This window comes from Manacus candei, unplaced genomic scaffold (assembly GCF_025592945.1).
Source record: "Manacus candei isolate 608988 ecotype Guabito, Panama unplaced genomic scaffold, ASM2559294v1 h1tg000017l, whole genome shotgun sequence".
Lineage (NCBI taxonomy): Eukaryota > Metazoa > Chordata > Aves > Passeriformes > Pipridae > Manacus > Manacus candei.
In genome coordinates, this window is record NW_026138065.1 from 677614 (window position 1) to 695972 (window position 18359).

Consider the following 18359-nt stretch of genomic DNA (forward strand, 5'->3'; position numbering starts at 1 on the left):
AAAAACTGAATCCCTGTTAAATAGGATGACCATATATGGAAATTTATCCGCAGTTTAATTTCCATTCTTTCAGGCTTCAGCATTCTTGGAGTTGAGCAAAGAAGTGAGTTCTGATTTTCAATTATAGGCATAGAAAAGAGTAGGAAAGAAAGGGTCTAGTTGCAGTCAAATCTGAAATCGAATAGAAGTGGAAGTCATTTTAAAAATAGCTGGACTAACAGAGATGGTATAGGAGGTACAGGGAACTGGAAACCTGATATTTTATTCTGTGGCATAACTTTTGGAATGTGGAAAATATCATCAAAATTAGAGAGGGAAACAGATAGTTGTAGGTGTATGGGATTGTACTTCTCTGTTATTAGATGTGTCTGAGCCCAGTCTCCGAAATGACAGACATGAAAGTCAAAGGGATCTGTAATGAACAAATTATTAAAAAATACTAACAGTTTTTGTTACTATAAGTGGCTTCAGCCTAAAAGAGGCCTCTCAGATGCAGGCAAAGGCTCCTCACCAGATGAGATTCCTAAATGTAAAGAGTTAGTTCAGAAGAAGCAGTTTTTCAGCAAGCTCCCAATATCTGCAGAAAGGATGAATGATAAAAATTTGGCCAGATCTTCAGCATCTTTTTGTGGGCAATAAAACGTTGCAAAAAGAGTTTGCATTTTGTACCCAAAAATGCGATTCACTTGAAATAATAAAAACTTAAATTCTGAATTTAAATTAATTTACATGTTAAATACTTTATTCTGATTCTACTGAAACATTTAATAAAGTGTAAACACATAATATAAATATATTTAGTGCGTGTACTGAAAAATATAACATTCTATGTAGCATAGTATTAATATTTTAACAAGTCAAAATTATGTGAATAAGAACAATGCAAGCTAAATTAAATTATCAAAACAAAACAAAACCAAGCTATTTATCACTGTCCCCTATTGAACATGGGAAAGAAATTGGTGTATTTCTGTGAAATATGGAGAGGGGGAAATCACATTTTATTGGAAATGGGTATATATATGATTTGGCAGCTGCTTCCAGCAGGCACTTTTAAATAACACTCTGCTTACTGTCTGATGACAACTGAAAGTTTAGCTTATACTATCCAAACAGATGAATACTGAAAGTAATCACAAGTAATTATTATATATTATTTATTCTTACTTGTATGCCTGGTGCTCTTAGAGCTCCATAGACCCAGCAGAAGAAGTGGTGCCCTCCCAGGAGAGCAGCTGGAAGACTTTGATCTGTGACGAGCTTCCTACTTCTTCCAATAAAATAAATATAGACCAGAGGTCTACCTCCTTATGTTCTGCAGAGAACTGCCAAATAAAATTAATGCAACCCTTCTCTGATTTGACATTTTTGTCCAGGGTTGGTCTAGAAGAAACTTTTGCCACACTGAATAGCAAGTCGAGATGATATGATTTCTTATGCTGATTAAGTCTTTGACATGACTACTTCAGAGAGCTACTCTTTTGAATATAATAACTATTTTATGTAAGTGTACTGTGCTTTCCAAATGCATCCATCTGGAAAAAAAAGGCAAACTCCTTACTATCGGGGACAGCAATCAGGGTTGCTCCTGAAACAGCAGCCACTAGCTTTTAGTTGCCTTAGAAGATGACTGAAATCAGAATATGAGACAAGGTTGCTGTGCAAGAGGTGATTTTAAAAGTAGTCAAGGCATGATTCAAATAACAAGTGAAGTGGAAACAGAAGTGTCTTAAGAGAAAGAAAGCCTTGAACTTCAGATTTTCCCTAGCATTTTATTTTATGCACTCCAATTCATGGAGGTCCAAGAGACTTCATAATTTCTCCAGGGTATCAGTTCATGTAGTGGGGCTTCTGTAAGTGGCAACAGCCCCTTGGTCTGGACACAGAGTCTAACCCCAGGTACTGGAGGAGGTGGAGGCAGACTTCTGCTGTTTCATCGTCATTTGTAACAGTGTGTATGAAAATAGTGCTACAAGGTATCAGAAATATTTATCTACAACAGCAGTTAAATACGGAAGCTGGCCAGGTTTCTAGATCAGACTCAACCATCATAGACATATATATATATTGGCCATATATATCCATATATATATATTTATATACATATATGTATATACATGTATATACACATATATATGTCTCGGCCTGAAGATGTCCCCTCTGGTAGGGTGACAGGGCACTTTGAACAGGAAGCAAAAATACTCAGTTTTGCTGGATGCCTTTACCTGTACCCAACATCTCTTTTGGATAGCCTGTGTGGCCTCAAGCCTGTCAGAGGTGAGCACATACCAGCCAGGTACACCTCTCCTGTGTGGAGCTCTGCTGAAGCCTGAGGAGAAGCTCCCAGCCACAGCCAGCCATGTGACTGCTACCCTGGTGCAGACTGATGTTTCTCAATGCTTAGGGACAAGATCCACTGAGTTGTCTTTGCTGTTTCCACCAGAGGAAAAGGAGAAAATTGTCAGCAAGGCACAATAAGTTTTCCTCTTCTAAGATTTTCTATCTCTGATGCCCAGGGGATATCACCAGAGGACTGTAAGGGCCATTCATTATCTCTATGTGAGACCTCTAGTGAAGCAGTGGGACAAGTCAGATACTCTCCAAACCCTGGGGAAAGCTGCTGTAATTCTGCATATTTTTCTAGATAACAGTGTAGTGTTTGCTTTTGTTTGGAAGAAGCTGCCTCTTTCCACTCTGACCTGTTCATAAAAGGGGACAGAATGAACCAGTTTCCAAAGCTGCTATTATTTTTTTCAGTGCTGGCTTCTCTACCCCATTTAGGTCTGCTTTTAATATGCTTTTTAAGTCTGATAATGAGTACATTTATCACATTTCTTAAATATTTCTTTTGTAATTCACTGACTTGACCATTCTGAAAATTGCTACATTATGCTAAACAATTATTTTAAAGCAAAGATAGCTGGAATAAAACCACTGTTCCGTAAAACTGTTCATTTTCCTTCAGGCTTTCAAGATTTTTTTTTTCCTTAGACCTCCAAGTAACCAAGAGCAACTAACTGAAGCCAAATCAATTAGTCAATTAAAAATAATAAAAGAGGAAAAATCAGATTTATAACTAAATACAGAGAAACTGTCTAGCCTTCATCCTGTCTAGTAACAATTTTTCCTAAAGTAATAAGGATAAAACAAGTGAATTTAGACTTTCTTGGGGTGAACAGAGAAGTATAAATATCACTTTGACCAATGGTTATCTCCTTGTAAGGGAGTGAAATGAATAAACTATTCAGATAGTATAAAGCAAACATGTGTGCACCATAATCCCCTAAGTGCAATAAAGAGTAATAATGCTTTGGAGCATATGAATTTTCACATGAAATGTTCTAAGTAAGACAGAACTGCCAGAAGCCTCTTAAGGCAGTAATGGCTCTGAATTTGTATGCAATTTATTAACAGAGATACTATATTACATGTAAAAAACCTTACTGACAATAAACAGAGGGAAAATTTAATCAAAATAATTATTTTCATCTTTTCACAATTTAAAAAACAAGAGAAAGGAAACTTGGGTCTTGTCTGCTCATTTTGCATTCATCATTAGTGGTATTGTGCCCTGCAGCACTCAGGCATCAGGGATTAATCGAAATGAGGCTGTTTATCCCACCGGCTGCTGAAATTCACCCCTTGCTTCCCCCATCTTCCTAGCCTGCATCTGGACCCTCTGACAACTGGTCCCTGGTGCAGTTGCATGCCACATCATTTCTTCTCTCATCTTTTCATCTTCTCCTGTCACTACTGAAATGCCATCATTTTTCCAATTGCGGCATTTCGATTAGTCTCTATCCTCATCAGGAATTACACTAAATGCTATTATTCCTTGCTGATGTCTCCTTCATCCAATTCTGAAAAGAGAGGTTGTATGATCCACATCTTGGTCATCTCTTATCTCTCACTGCAACTTGGTTCTCTGTAGCTTCCTCTCATCCAGCAACCTCTTCTTTCTGAAGATGGGCTGAGGAAGTAAAAGTCTGTATTATTTCTCTTCCTATGAAATGCTTGCATTCTTATTTCCTTTTCCACACTTTTTTCTCTGTCTTTGCAATAGATTAAAACATCTTCATTCTAAAGTTCTGCACCTCATTATGTTCTAATCAGCAATCCATGAAAGAGAAACTGGATTTTTTTCTGACTAGCTCCAGAAAACATCAGTTCACTATTCAGCATCCGTGAAATAGAAAAAGAGAAGGCTAAAAACTAGTAAGAAAGAAGTAGAAAATAGAAAACATCAATAACTCATTGCCAAAGTCTGCAAGTAACACCTAGTAAAAATTCATACAGTTTTGACTAATCAGTGTTTAAAAGGATATGGTAAAACTTGAAAAAGTACAAAATAATATAAAATAATATTTTTTAAATAACATGTATCTATAAATTCATGAATGCCACAGAGACAATAAATGAGGAATAATTGTTGACTGTTTCTCATAGTACAAGTACTGGGGAATATCAAATTAAGTGGTTATGTGGCAGGTTAAAACCAAAGGAAATACTTCATGAACTGTTCTTAAATTGTGAAATTCATTGTCACAGTATGCTGCAAAGGGTGTTGAGAAAGCTGTAAGTACAAGTTAGCTCAAAAAAGAATTAGAAAAAGGATTGGAAATAAAGCCTACCAAGACCATTAGACAGAAAGGTGTAGTTACATCTGTCTGTGAACATTCCTAAGCATTATCATTCTTATTTTCTTTCCTTCCCTCTTGCTGGGACTATTTCTCTTTTTCTCTTCCTCTCCTGCAGGTCACAATTCCCACTGAAAACCTTCTCCATCTCTTTCGCAAGAATTTCTGGGTATGGATTTGTCCTGAAAACTCATCATGATAGGCCTTTTAGTGTATGTCATAACCTGAACTGAAACCTCAACTGATTTTTCAAAGGTGTCATTCTTTTTTAGCATTTGCAGATTGCTGAGAATGCCCTCAGGGATGAAAAAATGTCACTGTAACTTCCAGCTTCATAATATCATACCTACATCTCACAGACTTTCTTGTGGTAGCAGAGATCAATATGAAAACAGAAATAAGAGAAAGAAATAAGAGATGGATGGGTGCACTCTGTATTCAGCATTGATCAAGGGAATAAGTTTTGTTTCTGAGTTAATGCAGAAAAAGTAGGGTAGTTATGGAGACATCTGAAATCCTGCCCAGAAAAGCCTTCACGGAAAGGAGGCTCCATGCTCATGCCAGAGAGGGATGCTTCTGATGGAGGATGCAACAACGTGGCCCAACATCTGTCTTGCGACAGGACATTCATGTGGCATCTGAGCATGGCATCTGGCACTCTCCATCAAGCAGCCTGACATACCCACCGCCCAGAGACAACACTGATCTCTTAATTAATGGGATGGGCATATATCCAGTCACTCTGAGCTGGCTGTCACTGCTAGAACAGCTCATCCAGCCAGAAGCTGGCTCTCTGCTGTCTGAAGTGCCTTTCTTAAAGAACATGTCAGAGCCTTCGTAAAGGAAAAAGGGGCACTAATAAGGTGGATCTTGTCCATGTCTCATGGGATCCAGCCTATGAGTCTGGTGAGCCTGCATTTTTGTTCTGTTTCCCATTCTGTGTACAGGCAGAGGAGGGGAAAAACTGCAAGTGCAAGCACTGACAAATGGAGGCTTCCCTGATGTGATCAGGGAAGATCACAGCCAGGTAAGAGTAATAGGGTGCAATATTATTGAATCATAGTTCCCACCTCAGATTATCTGGCCTAACTTATTTATTGATCTTGGTACCTGCTGCAAACACATATCCTCGTGAACAAGCAACCATTCATTGACATGGCAAATTATAAATATGTTTATGTGACGAAGGAGTAGACGAACTGTCCTTAAAACATGGGTACATTGGTGCCAGACTCCTTTTGGTGGTGTCCAGCAACAGGACAAGGATCAACGGCCACAAACTAAAACACAGGAAGTTTCAACTCAACATGAGGAAGAACTTAACAGCACTGGAACAGGCTGCCCAGGGAGGTCGTGGAGTCTACCTGACTGGAGACATTCAAAACCCACCTGGACATGTTCTTGTGTAACCTGCTCTAGGTGACCCTGCCTTGGAAGGGGGCTTGGACTAGATGATCTCTAGAGGTCCCTTCCAACCTTAACTGTTATGTGATTCTGTGATTTTCCACAATTACAGAAATTCAAATATATGCCCTTATTCCTAAAGAAGTGCAAATATACAGTCAGCTATTTTGTTAGTAGTCTTTACTTATTATTTTCTCTCAGTGGAATCAATGTCTCTTTACTTAAACCACCAGACAAAAGGTGCCCAGTACTGAATGCATCTGCTTAACAAGCTTTGTGAGATAAATCTTGCAGAATATATATTTGGAAGTACATTTCCAAGACAGCTAAATGCTCAGGTTTCTCTTTTAGCTTTCAGTATGCTTTTGTGTATTTCAAGATCAGGGAAATCTGAACTCACTGAACTAGAAGAAAGGGAACAGTGTTAAAGCCAGCAGATGATGGTTTGACTTCTGCTCATCTTTGTAGAGTCTCTGCTTGGAAAAAAAGAGTTGAAATTAAACAAAGATTACTTCAAAGTATAAATTCAGCTACTTTCATCATACAGTACATTTAAGGCCATGAAATGACTGAACATTCAAAAATAACCCTAATAAGTGTCCTTGGAAAATAATTGTATCAAATTATTAATCTACACTAAATAAATTGGTTTGAGTTGTAATGCATCTGCCTGAAGCAAATGCCTACTTTACTAAGAAATTCAAGGCTCCAGAGAAATGTAATTGACATACCAGTCTTTAAGTACTGCTAAGACTAATTGGTTTTGGGATGGGGGTATAATAGTGTCAGTGTGTTCCTGAGCTTGCCAATAGGTGTTAAAGTGGTTGAAGATATCCAGGATATAAAAGCAACTGAGAAATTTTCCTGGGAAAGACAGAGCTCAGAGGAGACACCTAGGAGCAGTAACTGAGGATGGGAAGAAACCATGAACTAGATTTTGTCTTCTTTCTGGAAGGCAATGACATGGGTTATGTAGGAAAACATAGGAAAACATAGTCCCAGGAATGGCAGGTACAGATTTAGCCAGGGATGGAGGAAGGAGAGAAGCTTCAGGGACTATGGTGGCTCTGAGGCTATTCAGTCCATGCCTGTGAGAATGGCAAGCTGTTCCAAAGTACAGATTGTGAAGGAAGGCTGAGTCTACAGAGCAGCATGATTTTCCCTCTTTAATGGGTAAGGAATTGTACTCAGAAGAGAATGTTCCCTCTGCAATTGTAGCAATCCACTAACAATGATGACCAGGGGGAAATCAAGCCGTGAAACCTTTTTTTTAGAGTAATTACTATAAATTCAAAAAACCACAAGATATTTTTGTGTCAGTTAAGTCAGTCAGTTACTAATTCCTCATTACTTCCTAAACAGATACCAGGGAGTGATATTAATTTTTAATTTCTTTTCTATATTTTGAGAATGTAGGAGAAGAGAATTAAAAAAAAAAAACCAAACAAACAAAACCCAAAAAACCTAAAACCAAAGAGAAACAGCAAGCCACTGCAGGAAAGGACTCCTAAAATAAAATATGCTAATTAAATCAGTGACAAAAACCCTACCAGTCCTGATGAGACAGGTGGGCCAAATGGGAGACAGATCAAGTCAGGCTGTGTTTAAGGGAAATGCAGGGAATCAGTGTGCCCTCAGTGTACAGGCAGCAAAGGAAGCTCTCATCTGTGACAGCAGACTTCCCAAAGGAAAAAACAATAGTTGTATAAAATGGAGAAGATGAGGAAAGATGAAGATATTGTGTAAATCAGGAGAATAACACCATATTTCCTTATGTAACTTGTGCAATCTCCTCCAGGACCAATCTTACTTGTAAAGTGCTTTGAAAAGACAGGTGGCCCAGGTGAGGAAAAGTTAAATGGGTACTGCAGTGTACAAATGAATGATTTGATAGCATGCAGCTAGATTATTTTGCAAAATATCTATTTTAAACTTCAATAACTAAACTGGCCTTAAGAAGAATTTATCTTCTTTAACTTTCTTTTATACTAGACTCCATGTTACAGCGCAACTTTGAGGGAGTAATAATTAAGTATCTGACAAATATCAATATCCCTCCAGAATTTAGTGAAGACCTAGTGCCTTTACCCATTGTAGTTTTCCATTTACTTCATGAAATTAAGCAGACTAGGACATGACACATGAACCACTGACAGATTTACAGTGGTAGCTGAATTACCATGAACATTCTGCTGCTTTCAGCATACATAGCTTTGCCAGGAAAACAGTCTCAGAAAAGCAGTACTCACCTTGCAGGATTTTTTTAGTATATATATTAAAAAGAACATGTAAAAGTTGTGTTTTCTTGTCCCTTTTTTGAGAAAACAGACAACAGGGAAGGCTAATACTCTGATGTAGGAACAAGTGCCTGTTCAAATCCAGGCCAATGTGCTCTGCCCAATTTTTGTAGAGTTCTGGTAGTTGGATGACACTCTGATTGAAAAAGAGTGGTAAGTCTTCAGACAAACTACAACTTGAGTGTCTGACCAGTGACAGAATAAGTACAAAGACAGAATTGATCTCTACAAGCAGTCTCTGACAATTTACGAAGAATAATCCCCAAGTAAAGCCACTAGAAAATGTTCCAAGGTCTGAGGAATGGGCTGCCATGAAGTCCCAGTGCAGAGGAAGTAGCTCTACACCATATGATCATGTTCTGCAATAAACTGAGATACAACAAGAAACAATGGCTCTATAGCTCATGTTGGATTTAATCTCTAGGCTAGTACTGTCAGGAAGAAGACAATGCAATAGCTGGGGCACTGCTGGCAGGCCTCTGCAGTGGTGATTCATTCAGTGATCCACCATGTAGCAATGACACGGCACACGTGGAAGAGCAGTGCTCTGGCTTGAGTTGCTGCCTCTGGTCACTAGCATTGCTTTAATGCCTCTCAGACCACATCATCTCCCTGCAAAAAAAAGGCTCAGAGTAGGATTCCATCACATAAGAATGTTCTCATGTTTCCTCAAATTAGTTGGAACAGGCTTTTTAAAGAAAATTTTAAGCTTCTCTGGAAAAGTAATCAACACAACACAAAACAAGGTCACCTAACAATGAAAAAACAAGGAGTTTGACAGGGTGTACCCACCTGAATGAAAGTAACAGCCATTAACCAAACTATCTAAGCTACACAAAAGAAAAAACACTGAAAGGAGAACATAAATCTGACATAAAAGCTGATCTATACTATTTTTTCATTTTTGCAAAATTATTTTCAGCATTACATAGAGGGAGCTTCGAAAATTCACTTCAGCTAATAGTTTTCTGCATCTCTCAGTACCAAGAACTCTGATTTTTATTTTGACAATATTCTTTGGAAATGTTCCTCTTTCGTATCACAACTGAATATCTGGAGAAAAAATGGCATGCAAATAAGCTCTTTCTGACAGAGGTTCACAAACATTTTTTTCCAGATGTCTTTTAAATATCCTATTTCTAACAACATTACAAGCTATTTAGAGACTTCATCTTCTGGAATTGGTAGCTTTCAGTGGTGCATCTCAGAATAGAAATTAAGTGTGCTGAGCCAGCAGCCAGTGACGTGTCCTGAAAGGGCCACTTGATGGGCCAAATCCTGAGAGCTGGGAAGCGTTTGTGTATTTCATTCACTGCTGCAGCAGTTCAATTACCCTCAAGAGCAAAGCCCACTTATTTTCTGATGGCTAGACTTTCAGCCTCTGCTTGGAAAAAGAAATTATCTCCTATGTGGTAGCAGATGTCAAACAGAAGGTACTTTTGAGATTAACAATTCTTTTTGTTAATGAAAATAGTCTGTCTCTCCTCTTCCCTGTCCCCTTACATATTTTCAGTATTGCCCCCTTTTATGATCAGATTTTGACTTCTGAAAGACTTCTTTTGCTGCAGCTATTTGGGAACTGATCTATCTCATGTTTGTATTGATTGAACAGAGTGGGTAAGCTCTCTTAATATAATGGTGACTAACAGACATCTGCCACACTCTACGACTAGCATTATTCTGTCTTGTGAGAAGATGTGATTCCATTTCAGATCCTTAAGCAATTCAAATCACCTATGCAGAAGATAATTTAACCTTTTCAGCCTCTTTTTTTTCCCCTCTGGAGAGTAGTTGAATCCCTTGTAGTTGAATCCCTTAAAAAATGTGATCAAGGGGGCTGCTTTTAACCAAAACATAAATGAATCTGTCTAGTATCTGATGAAATGCAACAGAGTGCAAGTTTAAACTTACTTTGCTAACCTGTACTGCTTTGCAAGGACTACTCATTTCAGTAGGATTAAAATTGTCCTATAGGTTACTACAAAAAAAAAAAAAAAGGAGAAAAGAGATAATATCTTATGAGAAGGTTTAGCATAGGTTATTGACAGGTTGGAGACTATTCAGATAACACTAATCAATGCATCTTGGCAACTGCCAGCTGGGTAACTGTATTTCCTAGTGGCTTCATAGGGCATTTTAGGAAAAGATGCTAGAAACCAGAATGCATTTCCACATACAAAAGAAAATTATGACAGATGACAAAGATAAACAACTTGAGGAACTGTTTCTGGGTATTGTGGCTCTTCTACCTACTCATGGCTTATGTTTTCTGTCTCCCAGAAGAGGTATTCATAATGTTAGCGTATATTTGTGGCCTCTCAATAGTATCTGATATTATTATATTATTATTCTAATAATGTAATATTATTAATATGATACTATTAATGGTTTAATAATAATATATATGATAATTTAAACTAGTAATTAATGATAAAATATTTATTATCAAAGATTATTGTAATATTTAATGATTTTACCACTCTTGTGTTGGAAAGGTAAATTTACAAGCTGATACACAGAAAGAATGAGCACATTCTGCAGCTGAAGAACCTTTCCAGTTTGCACTGCGATGGGAAGATGCCAATGTAGTCTGTGGAGCAAATAGACAGAATATGGCTGCACCTATGCATTCAGGAAGGCAGGCAGGCAGGCAGGCACCTGGTTTGGCAGCTGAAGCATCCTTCGAGAAAGATCTCAAGAAAGTGAACTTGGAAATCTGCAGGTTCTTACAGACATAATTGTGAAGTTGTAGGTCCTGAGGAGCAAAGTTCCTATCACTAAGTTTGGGCATCAAGCTCTGCAAACTTAATAATCCTGTAGTGTGTTTTAATAGAATTAACTAGCTAAACAAAGAGCCTCCAGATGGTACCACACTCCCAATCCCAGGGACTTTCCAGGTTCAACTCCCATGTTGATCAAAAGCTGAACATGACTTACACTCCAGGGGGGACACAGGCTCTTATAGAGCATTGGTTTAAGGACTGCAGCCTTTAACAGTGCTCCCCTGAAGTTCTGCTTTACCGGATTAGGTCTTATTGGGAAGTGTGTGCATGGGGTCAGCCCTTTAAAAAGTGCATTTCAAAAGTGCATGGTTTTCAATCAAAAAATAAGCACAGCATTACAGCACTCTGATTTTTGAGTGGCAGCACAGCTCTGTGCTTCTGGCCTGCTGCACACATAGTTTCTGCTTCATGCGCACACCAGAGAGCCAGGCAGGACTTCTGCACACCACTGCAGCGTACTTTATGGACCCTCCATAAATTATTGATGAAACAGCTAGTTTTCCATGCATGCATGAGCAACATACCTTATCTTTCCCTTTGGAGCTTAGGTGAGACTTGTTCATAATACACCTTTTGCTAAAAATGTACTGGGCATGCACAAAACATGGTTTCCAAAGGTTTTTAAGCCAAAAATCAAGTGTTCATCACTGAAATACTGAAATTGTTCTGTTAAATTTTAAATTTCAGCCTACTCCTTCTTCAGTATTAGAAGTGTCAAAAATCACCTCTCCCTTTTATACTATGAGAAAAAAAACCATATTAATTCCCTTTCTCTCATGTGAAAACAGCAGCTTGCTTTTTTTCCTTGAGTTTTGGGTTAATGTCGTATTTGGGGAATGTTAAATACCAATCCAAGAAATATAGGGTTCAAACACTATAAAGCTGCTGGAAAACAGAAAGCAAAAAGGAAATACCTAGGCAAGCATTTTTATTGTATCCAACATTCCATATGCTGTAAATACTTGATGAGTTTCAAATAAAAAAAATATAAACTCATCTATTATCAATGTTATTTATCAAGTTGTAGGGAGGATGAGAAAGAGCTCCACAACAACCTGTATGGAACAGTATATTATGCAGGGCAGTGAAGTGGCCAATCAATCCCTACAGAGCTGCTTTTCTCTGTGTCCTTCTGCAAGGCACATAACAGAAACCTTTATGAAAGAATGTGGAGAGCAATGTAACAGGACTGGTTGTGGTCTTACAGGTTTCTTCCCTGCAAAGTAGGGACATCACATGAGGATGTGCTTGAGAATCAGCTTGAACCAATGTCTCTTCCAGGGATGGGACAGCCCTTCCTTGCCCTTCTCTCAGGGGCTTTGGAGGAAACAGTCTGCTGGTTGAAGTCATTATTGTTTTAAGTCTTGATGAAGCCTTTTTTCCAAGTTTTCCTGCTCACCCAAGGCAGTGCAGTAATGGAAGAAGGAACTGGAGCCTATTGGCCTCATGCTGGATGAACAACTCGATTCTGACACTACAAACTCCTTTTAGGGGGGCATTGAGATGGAAGACAGTTTGAAATTCAGATTCTGGGCTGCACTTTCAGAGCAGAGGACTAGAAAAGAATAATTATGAAACCTGATTAAATATTATTCCATCTCAATGTATTTGTGCTATGAAAGGACCAGGCACACACTAGAGCTTAGGTCTACAAACTCTGTGAAATCAATAGGAAGTGAGGAAGCTTAAGTAGGAAACGGAAATGTCAATATTCTGTTGGACCTAGGCCAAGGTTTGATAAGGTAAAATATAGTGCAAGATGGCACAAGACCCTTCCTCAAAGAGTTAACTATGAAGAATAAATTACTGAGAAGTGACAGGACTTCCCACTATCACAGTATTAACCTTACAGATCAGCAGGGCCAGAAGGAGTGTACAGAAGGCACCTTTGCTGTAGCAATAAAACAGAAAACTTCAAGGAGAAAGAATCCAAACATTTTCTCTGTAGGCAAATTAAAAGTGGATCCACAGGTTGCCATGGCTACAAAAGTCCATTTACTCTAGTAGTGTTTTCTAGCGGCTAAACACAAGTTTAAGTGACTAAGGAGAAAACAGGGCTCTGGTTATACTGTTCCATTAGGTTTATATAATTAAATCTTTCAAGTGCAAACCACCACTGGTGACCGTTGTCTGAATTGTTCATAAAACCCCAATGGACTGATTAAACCATTTTTAGAACCACCTGTCATATCTCTGTGTTTCTGCAATTGTTTGGGATCAAATGACTATTAGCATGTCACACATGGCAATTTTCACAATCCAGAACCCTCATTTTGGGTTACAGTAATCTAATTAGCAGTTTCCATGGCTGGTCTGAGGGGAACATGTGAAAAGCTCTGTCTTAGACCATGAGGCAAGCAAAAACCTTAGGCACCCCACCCTATGTGGGAGCCTCCATAGTCCTATCTCAGAAAAGTGATCTTACCTTCCCATGCATGCAGAGAGTTTCTCTGCTTGTGGAACAGGCAGAAGAGTGATTTGTCTTTGTATAGACTAAGCTGAAAAAGCGGAAAGTTCCACCAACAAAAATTGAATGTGTGTGTACGGCAGGAGACTTCATCATTAAAATGTCATGTTGGATTGGTAGACGCAAGGGTCAGTCCTACCCCTGTCTGTCAGTGCATTAGTCTCCTCCCAGAGCTCTTGTCTCCAATATTCTCTTAAAAATAATGAACACTTCTAATGTTTGGCATGCCATTAGGAGGGAAAATCCTGGCAGTGTGCATCAGACAGCTGTGAACGGAACCTGGTTTTGGCATAAAGAGTGCAAGAGTTGGGAGAAATTGTCCTCGCTGCAACAAGCAGATAGAGGTGGCTATGTGGGTTTCTCTGGTCACTGGACTGTTCCCATGAATACTTTTGCTGGGAGTCTATCGTGATAAATCTTTTTCTGTCCTGGGCTTCAGAGCACTCCTTCCAGCTGTTGTGTTTTACAGAAAAAACCCAGCAAATTTAAAGACATCTGAGAGTCTATGGGCACTTTCATAGAATCTGGATGCCAAGGTGAATTATACGTCACCTGGATGAACACCTCCATCCTTCCACAAGCTGGTCACTCATCATTACCAGTAAGAAAAGTTTTGCATATCCAGTCTTGACTTCCCATCAGGGTATTCTGAAGGTACGGGGTGGCAAGGATCAATTAACTGTTAGCTTGGCCGATAGAGTTGTGATTTCTGGTGACTAGTGAGATGAAACAAACCCAGTGCAATGCCAAATTGCCAGCTAAGTTGGCAGAGCTTGCAATAAAAAAAAAATTAAAAATCCATTTGTATATAAACTTAGTAATATTTTAATATAATCAATAAGACACTTTTGAGATTTTTTAAAGTAGAAATACAGCTTAAATCTCACGCCTAAAATTACACTGGGCTTTTCTGTTTCCTTAAGGATGCACAGGAGACAGATTCTTTTCTCTGTATTTGGCTGTATGCAGTATATAGAACTTCAAAGCTTTAACGAAGTCATTACAATTTAAAAATACCTAAATAGAACACAAGATTGGTCTTTTAAATACCTATGGAGTCCAGCTTTTATAATTTTCCATGTTATGCTAGAGTCCTTCAGAACCATGAGGACATTAACCTTCCTTTTTTAAAGACAGAAACATTCAGTGCTATAAAACTTATTAAATCTGTAGCACTACCAGATTTTCAGATCAACCTACACTGACAGTTTGCATCAAAAAAAGCAAATAATATGCCGGTCCCTGCCCCCCCCAGTTGCATATGATAGATCCACAGAATCCGATTACTGTTTATTTTGAAAGTGCTGCTGTGAAAGGGTGGGCTCGATAGCTGCTATCGCTGTTGGCAAGAAGGGAGGCAGGGACTGTCGCCTTAATGAGTATTTGTACAGTAACCAGCACAGCGGGATGCCCAATAGCAATAATAATAAACCTTGATCAGAGATTTCATACATTCTGGTAACATCAGACAGACTCTTCTGACTCCTGCACACCTGGGGGCCTCAGCTACTGTATGAAATCCTTAGATTACTCCAGAGATACTTCTGAATCATGTTTAACTAACCCAGCTAGGGCACGGGTGTTTTCACTTTCCTCATTTTACTTGTGCCACGATATTGCTTTTAGATCAGTGGTAATTTGGGAAGAATGGTTACTTCACACTGTACTTGCTTCAGAAACCAACCAGATGCCACAGGCGCTCAGCCCCACAGCCTGCAGAGAGCTGGATGGGCAGGAGTATGTGTGCCACTCCAGACCAGTGCAAAGCCTCCCCGGAGCCCAAGCCCGGTGGCAGGTCCAGCAGCCAGCGAGCATCTGGTGACAGGTGTCCCACAGTCCTGTGCTCCAGCACCTTCCTCACTTTCCTTCAGGGTCCGCCCCAGCGCGGGAGTTCTGTGCCCTATTTTGGGGCAGCGACATCAGGGCCCCGACTGCTCACGCTCTCGTGCATGAGGGGCTGTGTGGCCCCGGCCACGCCGTCGGGGCTCGGACCCGCCAGGTCAATCCCTCAGCGCCTTTCTGCTCCCAGCCCTCCGCCCCCCCAGGACAGCGGGAGCTACTGACGGGCCCGCAGGCACCGAGGCCAGCGCTCCTGTCTCTGCCCTGCGCGGCTGCAGCACCGCGGCGGCGGACAGCTCCGGTCGGGGCCGGGGCCGGGGCCGGGGCCGGGAGCGGGAGCGGGAGCGGGAGCGCACCCCCCTCCCGGCGGCGGGGCGCAGCGGCGGCCCCGCGGCAGCCGGCGCTGTGGTTTTAAATGGGCGGAGCGGCGACAGGCGGCGGGCCGGGCGGTGGGCGGCCCGCGCTGGCCCGCGGCGCCCATATAACCCCACCTCCCGAGCGCGGAGTGCCGCGGCAATTGGCTGGATGTGGTACTTGGAGATGTTGAGCTGGCTCCTTCCCCCCATGTCCCTGCACACACACAGGGGCGGGTGGTGCGGGCGGGAGCGGGAGGCAGGGCTCAGCCCCGGCGGCGGCGGCGGGGCTTCCCCGACTCGCTGCCTGCCCGCCGCTGTGCCCGAGCCGCTCCTGCTGCTGGGCTGCTGCCTGCGGCCGCAGGACCCGACCGAGCCGGGCCGAGGGGAGCGCGGGCGGCTGCTGGCGGCGGCCGAGATGATGGCGGAGGGCGGCGGCGGGCCGGCGCGCAGGAAGGCGCTGTCTCTGCTGGAGGCGGCCCGATCCCGCTATGAGAGCCTGCAGATCTCCGACGACGTCTTCGGGGAGTCGGGCCAAGATAGCAGCGGGAACCCCTTCTACAGCACCTCGGCCGACTCCCGCTCCGCCGCCTCTTCCCAGGACGAGGAGGACGACGAGGAGGACGAGGGGCGCCCGGGGGCGCCAAGCCCGCGGGGCAGGGCGGCCCGGCGCCGCTCTCCCCGGGCGGCGGCCACCCCGGCGGAGCGGCGGCGGCAGCGGCAGCTCTGCGGCGGCAGCGCCGTCCCGTGCGGCCCCGGCCCTATGGAGGAGGAGGAGGAGGAAGCGGAGAAGGGGGGCTGGACCCGATCGCTACGAGACGTCCCACCCCCTCCCTTCAAGGATGGCAGCGGTACGAGGAGGGCAGGCTGGAGGGGCCGGGGGCGGCGAGCCTGGGCGGCCATTGGGGTGCCCGTGCGGGGTGCCCGGAGCGCGGCCCTCGCGTTCGGGTCGCGGCGCAGCCGTGGGACGGAAAGCCCCGTGGGCCCGGCTGCCGGCCTGGGCTGCTGCCCGGCCGCGGGGGCGGGAGACGGCAGGTGCCTCCTGCCCGGTCCCTTCCCGGGAGCGGCCCCCCCGTCTGACCGCTGGTGCCCACGCGAGTGGGAGGGCGAGGAGAGGCCGCGTGTGCTTAGTCACAGCCATCCCCTCCCCGGTGGGGCTGTGGCCGTGTCCCAAGCCCGGCAGCGCCGGGTCCGCCGCGAGAAGCAGACAGTATGGGGTGCCCAGGCCCCTGCTGTGTCTATGCTCTGGTGCGCGGGTGGCTCCTCGTCCCCACTCTCGGGTGGGGAAAGCCACTGGTCAGGGCGCTGCGGGTGACCTGCCCTGCGCTGTGCAGAAGGGCTCTGGGAATGGGACTGGGATTCCCCCTGGCTGCAAGGTGTTCTCTGCAGCCGTCCCTGACCTTAACCCTTCTAGTGTGGCTTTTGGGCAGAGCGAATACCAGGAGTGGTGAAATGACACGGTGTGGCGTGCAGTAGCAGTGCACAGCACGGAGATCTCCCTGGACTGGCTGGTGTGGAGAGCTGCACCACTGGTTTGCCAGGAGAGCCATTATAACATATCTCTCTGCAGGCCTCGACAGCCAAGTTGACTGTTCAGTAGAGCAACAAGGCATTGCAAAAAAGCGGTTAATGGCTATGAAGAGCTGGGATGTGAAATTCAGCATTTGCATCTGAGAATAGGATGTGATGATTGCTGTCAATTGAATCGACAGTTTGCCTGGCCTAAGGTTGCTTGTCTTTGCTTTTTTTCAGTAGTGTTTAATTCCCTCATTTTGCTGTTGAAAATAAATGCTGAGGAGTAGTGTGCTGAAATTTGTGCAATGGGGCAGGCAGAAACCTATCTGAGGAAGCAGCTTGGGATGAGGGAGGAAGGTGGAACTAGCACTGGAGCCCAGAGAAAGTTCAGTTGCGTTTCTGACAAATGTGCAGATAAAAGCTATCTACCTCTAGAAATAGGTAGACCCTGTAAAATGTTTAAAAATCACCGTTAGGTGCCTCTGTAAGGTTCTTATTTATAAGCATATCTAAGATGAGGCTTTGGACCATAAGCTTCATGGCGTGATGCTATTTCAGCATCAATTTTCATTTATTTTCTCTACCTTTGATGGCTTATTTCTTCATATCATTACTTTATAGTAATATCCTTTTTAACACAGAATTGGGATTACTGTTTTAATACTGGTTTGGAAAAGAATTGAGTTGGTGACCTGTTAATCTGAGAATTCATGTTTCCTTTGAAATAAAGGAGTCAGATTTATGGTTGACAGAAATAATATAGATGTTTCGTGAGGAAAGTGTATGTATATTGCTGTGAATATTTCCCCTGGTAATAATAGATGGAGAAGAGGTTGCTGCCGCCCTTTCATTCTGTTGATCATGATGATAGATGCTGCTTGTTCTTCATAGCACGGTGATTTGGTTTGGCAGAAGTTCAGTTAGTGTCATGATTTGATATATGTGAAACATGTACCCTTTGTGATATTTTTATTTTTGACTACTCATATTTTAAGCTGTGGAAACTACTGCATTGCATATAACTGAGCTCTTATAATTCTAGTTTGTAGATTGACTGCTTTAAA

The 18359-nt window shown here is 42.4% G+C and overlaps 1 protein-coding gene across 1 annotated transcript in view; it reads left to right on the forward strand.

Moving 5' to 3' along the window:
- Positions 1 to 15757: 15757 nt before the first annotated feature.
- The window catches only part of PGBD5 (piggyBac transposable element derived 5), a 72996-nt gene continuing 70394 nt past the window's right edge, over positions 15758 to 18359 (forward strand). The window contains exon 1 of the mRNA XM_051783520.1: positions 15758 to 16631. Coding sequence (XP_051639480.1) covers positions 15953 to 16631 — 679 coding nt within the window. The 5' untranslated portion in view covers positions 15758 to 15952. The remainder of the gene's footprint in view (positions 16632 to 18359) is intronic.